This window comes from Trachypithecus francoisi, unplaced genomic scaffold, assembly GCF_009764315.1.
Source record: "Trachypithecus francoisi isolate TF-2019V2 unplaced genomic scaffold, Tfra_2.0 Contig01566, whole genome shotgun sequence".
Lineage (NCBI taxonomy): Eukaryota > Metazoa > Chordata > Mammalia > Primates > Cercopithecidae > Trachypithecus > Trachypithecus francoisi.
In genome coordinates this window covers 1,725,639-1,734,342 of record NW_022681441.1, presented here as the reverse complement: position 1 = coordinate 1,734,342, position 8,704 = coordinate 1,725,639, and the positions used below count along the sequence as shown (strand labels likewise).

At 36.7% G+C, this 8,704-nt stretch overlaps 1 protein-coding gene across 1 annotated transcript; it reads left to right on the top strand.

Moving 5' to 3' along the window:
• The first annotated feature begins 1,666 nt into the window (after positions 1-1,666).
• LOC117064175 (60S ribosomal protein L29) lies at positions 1,667-2,333 on the top strand. Its single transcript, XM_033178397.1, has one exon. It carries the CDS (start codon positions 1,695-1,697, stop codon positions 2,160-2,162), a length of 468 nt encoding a protein of 155 aa, XP_033034288.1. The 5' UTR covers positions 1,667-1,694; the 3' UTR covers positions 2,163-2,333.
• The last annotated feature ends 6,371 nt before the right edge of the window (positions 2,334-8,704 follow it).

Below are 8,704 nucleotides of genomic sequence, written 5' to 3'. Positions count from 1 at the left end.
TAAAAAAAGAATAGCCTTCAGAGTGTCAAGGATATATTTTGAAAACATACGTCTAGAAGTATTTCCTATCCCAAGGAATAATAAAGGGTATATCTGCTTCTCTCCAGAATGCCTCTGTGTTAATTGTGTTCCTTCTTAATATCTTAATATTACTGCCCTTTTTTTCGGTTAGATAATAATGACATATATAAAACCTCCTACTCTCCATTTTAACAAGGAGGATCCAATATTGTCCTCCTTTGTCATCAGAGGCAATTCTGAGGATTGGGAAAAGGGAAAATAATGATAGGGCCCTGGGACAGAGCAGCAGCAGGAAATCTAACAGTTATCTTCACTCTCCTCTGTTTTTTAACCTTTGCACAAGCCAGACTAAAGGACTGGTCAGCAGGATCACTCCAACTACTAGCAAAGAGAGTAACTTGATCCAAATCCTGCTGCAGTAGTCAGCACGCTAAAGTGGAAATTTAAAAAATAAATCTAATTGGCATCAAACTAAATGGGTATTTTTTTCTGGCACACATGTGCAGGCAAAGTAAGCTGAAATTATAAACTAAATAATTCATAAGCATGCCTAATGCTTTGTCTGGAACCAGTGAATATTTTATTATCCAAATTTTAACTCTTTATCATGCATATCAAGAGGTAGATTGGCTTAGAAAATCTAAAAGGAAAATCAAGTGGAGTATGAAACCATAGAACAGTGGGAAATGTTATGCTGAATGTTTTTCACAACAGTGAGTTTCCTTTGGCCAGTAAAAAACTTAATCAGTGAATCTGCACAAAATACACTGTTTGGTTAATTACCCCCAAATGAAGAAATCTGTATGCACCACCCAGATAAAGAAATACAGCATTTTCAGGACTTCAGAAGACTTCCTGAAGGCCTCTGCCAGTCACTAACTCCCTCCTCAAAGATAATCTTTCTCTTAACTTCTAGCACCTCGAGATAGTTTTGGCTGCTTTTAAATTTTGATTAATTTTAATAATACATTGTTTGTGCCTGGATTCTTTCCTTCCATATTTGTAAGACTATCTATGTTGCTGCATATAGTGAAATGGTATTCATTTTCATTGCTGTACAATATTTGATGTTTGAGTGTACTGTAATTTATTTATCCATTTTACTATTGATAAACTTCTCAGTTATTTCCAGCTTAGGGCTATTATGAATAGTGCTGTGAATATGAAGATTTCATTTGTCTTAATTTCTCTGAGAAATTGAGACCAAGAAAATGGGAGAGAATCTTGGAGTAGCATGAAAAGAGAAACCTCCAGGAGAGCTAGATAGGTTGATTGTGCACTCTCTTCACATATCAGAGTTAAGAGGCCCAGGGGTCTCTTATGATATAAAAGGAATTGCTGGACTATAGGATATGCATATATTAGATTTAGTAATCACTGCCAAGCTATTTTCCAAAATTAAACCCATTTAATATTCCCACTAGAAATATATAAGTATTTAAGTTATTCTATATCCTTGCTAATATTAGGCAATGTAGACAATATTATATATATCCTTCCTAACAGTATATTTAATTATAGCCATTCTCAAATGTACTTATGGGTATCTCTTTAAGATTTTGACATTCCTGAAAGGTGAGTGTTGGCCGCGCGGCATCCGATGCCATCCGCGACTTCCGAGCGGCGGCGGGGCGCAGGCTGCGGAGGGGACAGGTGACCGACTGTGTGCAGACATGGCCAAGTCCAAGAACCACACCACACACAACCAGTCCCGAAAATGGCACAGAAATGGTATCAAGAAACCCCGATCACAAAGATACGAATCTCTTAAGGGGGTGGACCCCAAGTTCCTGAGGAACATGCGCTTTGCCAAGAAGCACAACAAGAAGGGCCTAAAGAAGATGCAGGCCAACAATGCCAAGGCCATGAGTGCACGTGCCGAGGCTGTCAAGGCCCTCGTAAAGCCCAAGGAGGTTAAGCCCAAGATCCCAAAGGGTGTCAGCCGCAAGCTTGATCGACTTGCCTACATTGCCCACCCCAAGCTTGGGAAGCGTGCTCGTGCTCGCATTGCCAAGGGGCTCCGGCTGTGCCGGCCAAAGGCCAAGGCCAAGGATCAAACCAAGGCTCAGGCTGCAGCTCCAGCTTCAATTCCAGCTCAGGCTCCCAAAGGTGCCCAGGCCACTACAAAGGCTACAGAGTAGGTATCTCTGTGTGCCAGCGTGAGGACAGAAGGACTGGTGCGACCCCCCACCCCCACCTCCGGGCTGCCATCTGCATGGCGCTGTGGTCCTCCTGTGCTGTTTGTACAAATAAACCTGAGGCAGGGAAAAAAAAAAAAAAAAAAAAAAAAAAAAAAAAAAAAAAAAAAAAAAGATTTTGACATTCCTTTGATAAGTAATGAAATTGATCACGTTTTCATATGTTTGTTGGCAGTTTGAATGTCCTCTTTTGTGAAGTTTCTGTTTGAGTCCTTTGTTCCTCTTTCCATAAATTTTTCTGTATTAAAAAATGATTTATAGAGTTTATATATGTATTCTGGATACGAGGTCAGAATCAGTCTTGCCTGGAATTTATTTTGTGGGAAAGTCTGAAATATAGATTTACTTTCTTTAACAGGTAGAGGAGCAGGCAAATTTTCAGTATTTTTCTGTTGTCAATTCGGTATAGATTGTGTTTTTCTGGAAATTTATCCATTTCATCTCTATTTTAAAATTCATTGGCATAAAGTTGTTTATAATAACCTCCTATAATCTAATAAATGCCTGTAGGGTTCGTAATGATTTTTTAAATTCTTGGAATTGATCATTTCTGGCTTTAATATTCATCAATTTTTGCCAAAGTCTTATTAATTTTATTAATGTTTCTGACAACCAATATTTGAATTTATTGATATTCTCTATTATATATTTGTGTTGAATTAATTAATTCAGTTTTTTTTGTTTGTTTGTTTGTTTGCTTGTTTTGAGACAGAGTCTCACTCTGTCACCCACGCTGGAGTGCAATGGTGTGATCTCGGCTCACTGCAACCTCCGCTTCCTGGGTTCAAGTGATTCTCCTGCCTCAGCCTCCTGAATAGCTGGGACTACAGGTATGCACCACCATGCCCAGCTAATTTTTTTGTATTTTTAGTGGAAACGGGGTTTCACCATGCTATCCAGGCTGGTCTCGAACTCCTGACCTCAAGTGATCTGCCTACCTTAGCCTCCCAAAATGCTGGGATTACAGGCGTGAGCCACTGCGCCCATTCATTTTTTGTGTTGATTATTTTCTTTGAACTAATTTATTTGAATGACTTTGCTTTTTAGAAAACTTTAGAAGGGTACATAGATCATGGATCTTTTCTTCTTTTTTAAAAAAAATATATATATTTAAGGCTTAGCATTTCTTTCTTAGTGTGACTTTATTTATAGCCCACTATGTTGCATTTTTATCTTCATTTTGTTTAAGATATTTTGTAATTTCCACTGTAATATTTTTCTGACTATTAAAAAGAATACTTTTTATTTTAACATTTGGAGATTTTATAGATTTTTAAAGATTACTGTTTTCTAATTTAATTCTAATGTGGCTGTGAGAATATACTGTGCATTTTTAATTCTTTGAAATTTGTGGAGAATTGATTATTATGTCCCCACTTATTGTCATTTTTGGTAAATATTTCATATGCACTTGAAAAGATTGTCGTGCAGTCGTGGGGTGAAGCCTTTTCTTTAAGGGCAGGATTTTCAAATTGTTTCTTTGTGAATTCATTACTGACGTAGTGCATAGAATGTAAGATGAATTTAGTAAATATTAACTAAGTGAAAAAATGTTTCTAATGTTATTAAATCAGATGACTCAGTAACCAATTAATTCATTTATCTAGATTAGATATCTGGCAAAGAATAGGTATAATATTCATTGAGCTAATGAATCATTTAAAATATTGGGTAAAAAATTACTTTATTTTGAAGATGCAGTGAAGTTTTTAAAAATAAAATGACCTTCCACAGAATAAATTCAAAGTTAAATGAGAAAATTGAGAAATTCATAGTTGGTGAAGATAATTTTTGAATTATTTTTCTGAAAATTAAACCTAAATTCTTCTTCGCAGAACCAAGATTAAGTAAGGCTGAAATCACTGGGATACTGATCATTTGAAAATAATCAATTAGCTATAAGAGCATAAAAAGTTGATCAAATGTACAACTACATGATTTATCTCAAAGTTTTGACTGGGAAGCCATGAAAAACATATTCTGCAGATGTTTAAAAATTAAAGAAAATCATGTCCGCCCTACACTGTTCCTAAACTCTGTGAAACCTTTATACTGAGCAAGCAGGACTCAATTACCATGGCACTATATGTGGACATTTAATCCCCAGAGATTTGGAGGAGCAAGTTCTGCTCAGCCAATAAATTATTGGCTAATCTTCTGGAGTATATAATTTCTGCAATTATATATCTCTGAAACTAATTTGTATGTGCATAAAAATATGTTCAGAATCTGCAGGTCAAATTGCATTTTATCAGAGGGTGCTGTGAAAAGTTTTTAAACCCAGGCAAATGAAAAAAAAAAAAAAAATGCTTTTCTGTGAATGTAGCTTCCAGTGGTTTCTTTTCAGGTACTGAAATCAGGGCAGTTAGCTGCTTTGCATCCTAGTCAGTCTCTGTGTATGCAAGAAAGAGAAAGCATATATGTTAGATTGATTGTACCATGTCCATGCTTTCAACTTGACTTTCTGAATGAAGATGATTGCAGAATTCACAGCATATTTTGTTGATTTGACTACTGATATAATAAAAGGGAAAACTTACCAAACATGCATTATGTTGAGAAACATAGACATATAGATGGCTATATGTTTTGCAAATATGTATTCAGGCACATCTCAATTTAATATAGATTGTGTTTGTAAGTTTTAAAAATATTAGTTATCATAGTATTCTTTTTTATAACATAAACAATTATTGCTTGGCCAGATCAGCATTCAAAAACCTATTTCATTTATAATATGATTGAAAAATTACACATATGCAATAAAAGATCATACAGAAAATATAATTGCCACACCAGGAATTAAATATATTGAAAGTGATATTAAAATTTAATTTATTTTTATTACTAAATATAGATTCTTGAGAAAAAATTTAAAAAATAGTGACAAATGCAAAACTTTGTTGAAATTTGTTAAGAACTTCTGGAACTGTTAAAGGAATTTATATTTTGAGAGTGCTGATTTTTCATTGTTTCTAATTTTATATCAAAATTATGGGTTTTCTTTTCTTGATAGCGTGCCATCTCTTATCTACGTTTATCACCCTTGGTTGGATTGATACTTGGTTCGCTAATGGGAAATGAGAAGAAAAGTAAAAAGAAAAGTGGGTTTTTCATAAGTAGCCAGCACAAAAAGTAAGTATGCATTTCAGAAAGAAATTAGTGAAGGATTAGTGAAACATGGGCTATGTAGATGGGGCTGAAAACCCAGAACCTGAAAAATCTTACTAGGAGAGGAGGCAGTGTGAAGGGAGCTGTTGATGTGAAGATTCCACACTTATAATTCGGAAAATACACAGGAACTGTCTATAGAACACCCTCTTGATTATTCTCAAAGAGAGTATCTACGGTGTGGTCAACTCCTGACAAATCTTGCTTTTAAATTTATTGCCCTTGCCTTCTGTGCCTGGGTGCTTGATAATATATGTCTCTATTAATGTTGCATAGCTGTATTTTTTCCCTTCATTCACATTTCACGACTTTATGTTTACATGTTATGCAGACAAAATCTTTGAAACTACTTCCCTTTTCAAGGTTCTTTAAAAACTAAAGATGCTAAACCCTAATAGCTCTAAGTAAGTTAATTATAAGCTTGAGTTAGATTACCCTGGAAAAAGACAAAATTAGGAAATTGAACAGCTTTTCAACTTCTCTAGTTGACTTTCCCACGGTAATGTCAACTGATGCTGGGTGGGGCATATCCACAGAGTCAGAGAAAGGAGCCACATAGTTGACTCAATGCTCCAAGTAAGAATATATATTCTCAAGGGGCTGGACCTAATAGAGAGCACCAAGAGCTGTGAAACAGGAGTGGAAACTAGTTAATTACTGAGATTATGAGTTTGGGATGGAAAATTGTCAGGGATTTCTGGGCCCTGAAGCACGTAGTAGCTGTACAGCAAGGACTTATTCAGCCATTTCTGCTATTCCTTCCAGGAGTATCCACCACCTCCCTGTTCCTGGTCTTGATTGGAATTCTTTCTGTTACAGCTGTCTAGAGAGGCTGGGACGAATGAATATGAATGGTGGGGTTCCATTCCAGACTCACATTTTCCTATGGAAGGAGGTAAGGGAGAGCGCTTGCACACAGATCCATCTCTCTTTGCCTGCCAGCAACTGTGGTAGGTGGCAATCTCAATGTTTATGCCATCTTGATGGTGAGAACCTTTCAGTAGTCACAAAAATTCTGCATAAAATCCTTTCTTTCTGTATGGTACTAACTGGTATCCTCACATCTCTCTTATTTTCTTTGAGTTGAATATAAAAATATTGAACGCACCTATATTCAAACCTAAATATTAGCATAGGAATATATTTAAGGTTAAAAATAAAGAAATTGTTCGAATCATCAAATCATTTGGAATTATCTGTAGTGTCTTCCTTATATCATCATGAATAGCAGGATATGAATATATGTGTTATATATGTGTGTCTATTTTTATGTACCTTCTTCTCTGATGCTGGCAAAAACTCTCAAAATATTGCTTTGGAGTTGTTCTTTTGATTTTATCCCCAGAGCATTTATTCAAGAGAATAAATTTGGCCATTTTAAAGCTGTGAGAATATGGAATGCATAAATTTTCCTGCTATAAAATACTTTTTTAGTGTATTTATGTAACTCAAAACAGATGCATCTACAAAGTTTACACATAGAAACACAGACTACTAAAGGAAGAGAGTCAGGTCTGGCTTGGAAAAGATTTTGGTATTTTTACCCTACAAACATTTCCAATGTATAAAATTGGTACTAAAGACTTGGATCCAATGGTTAGGCTCTGGGGAGATTCCTATAAAATGGCACAAGATGAGCATCTGACTGCACAGCATTTCAGCTTTAGGTCTGCAATTTTAGGAACAGCCATGTTTACTTTTTTTATTTGTATTTTCTATTTATTTATTTTTTTTTTGAGATGGACTTTCACTCTTGTGGCCCAGGCTGCAGTGCAATGGCGTGATCTCAGCTCATCACAACCTCTGCCTCCTGGATTCAAGTGATTTTCCTTCCTCAGCCTCCTGAGTAGCTGGGATTACAGGCATGCACCACCATGCCTGGCTAATTTTGTATTTTTAGTGGAGACAGGGATTCTCCATGTTGGTCAGGCTGGTCTCGAACCCCTGATCTCAGGTGATCCACCTGCCTTGGCCTCCCAAAATGCTGGGACTACAGGCGTGAGCCACTGCACCCAGCACAGCCATGTTTATTCTTAAACTGGACTGGAGACAAGTTAAAGGTTGTTTCTGCAAGATTTTTCTAAACAGTGGTAGCATGGTCTAGTCTGAAATTTCGCAAAGTTTAAACGCTGAATTTCTCTGGCACTTGAAAAGATCAACAATATGGTAATCCTAATTGGCTGCTAAAGTAGAAATGGGCCTTTTACAAAAGGTTTCTGGAGTCTGGAATTTAATATGTAGGCCACCTGTGAAATGGATTCTCTGTATGATGCAGTTACAGAAAGGAAATCTCAGTGTTGGTCCATGGATTGAAGTGTCTAGATGGTTGAGCAGCTTTCTCAGAGTAAGCACCACCCCACTGGTATAAAACTTGCATCCTTTTGCCTTCTGAGAAGGGGGAAGTTCAGAAAACAGAGGCAGAGGTGGGAAGGGACCAGTCGATGCTTTGGCTCTAGCAATATGAGGAAGTAATTAAGAATGTATATGTTTCCTGTTAAGGTTAATAAAACACATCTGATCCTTGATACTTAATTGTCCAAAACTTCATTTCTATCTTCATTAAATAAATTGTCATAATGTGTGCCTAGACCGCCAGTGGATGATAAATTTCTTTTTTTTTTTTTTTTTGAGGCGGAGTCTCGCTCTGTCGCCGGGACTGGAGTGCAGTGGCCAGATCTCAGCTCACTGCAAGCTCCGCCTCCCAGGTTCACGCCATTCTCCTGCCTCAGCCTCCCGAGTAGCTGAGACTACAGGCGCCCGCCACCTCGCCCGGCTAGTTTTTGTATTTTTAGTAGAGACGGGGTTTCACCGTGTTAGCCAGGATGGTCTCGATCTCCTGACCTCATGATCCGCCCGTCTCGGCCTCCCAAAGTGCTGGGATTACAGGCTTGAGCCACCGCGCCCAGCCGATAAATTTCTTTAAAATAGATTTTGGCTCAATTTTTCATTCAATAAATATTTGTTGAAATATTACTTTGTGGAAGGCACTCATCAGTGCTACTTGATGGGGGATTTGTGCCCCCCCTTCAATTAGTAGGATTGAAAATTCTCATTTCTTTTATTAAAACATCATTTTTAATTTAAAAATCTGATAAATTGAAATAATCACTTTAAGGGGCTTTAATATTTTAAATAATATTTGTGCATTTAAGACATTTAATTCCTTTAAGTATTTCAATTATATGAATAACAAACATTTACAAAGTACTTAAGATGTTCTTTATTACAACTCTAACAATGGAGACTTATAGATACAGTCATGGCTCACTTAACTACAAAGATATGTTCTGAGAAATGCATTGTTAGGCAATTGC

Coding starts and splice junctions, on each gene's coding strand:
- LOC117064175 (XM_033178397.1), top strand. CDS start 1,695: ATGGCCAAGTCCAAGAACCACACCACACACAACCAGTCCCGAAAATGG.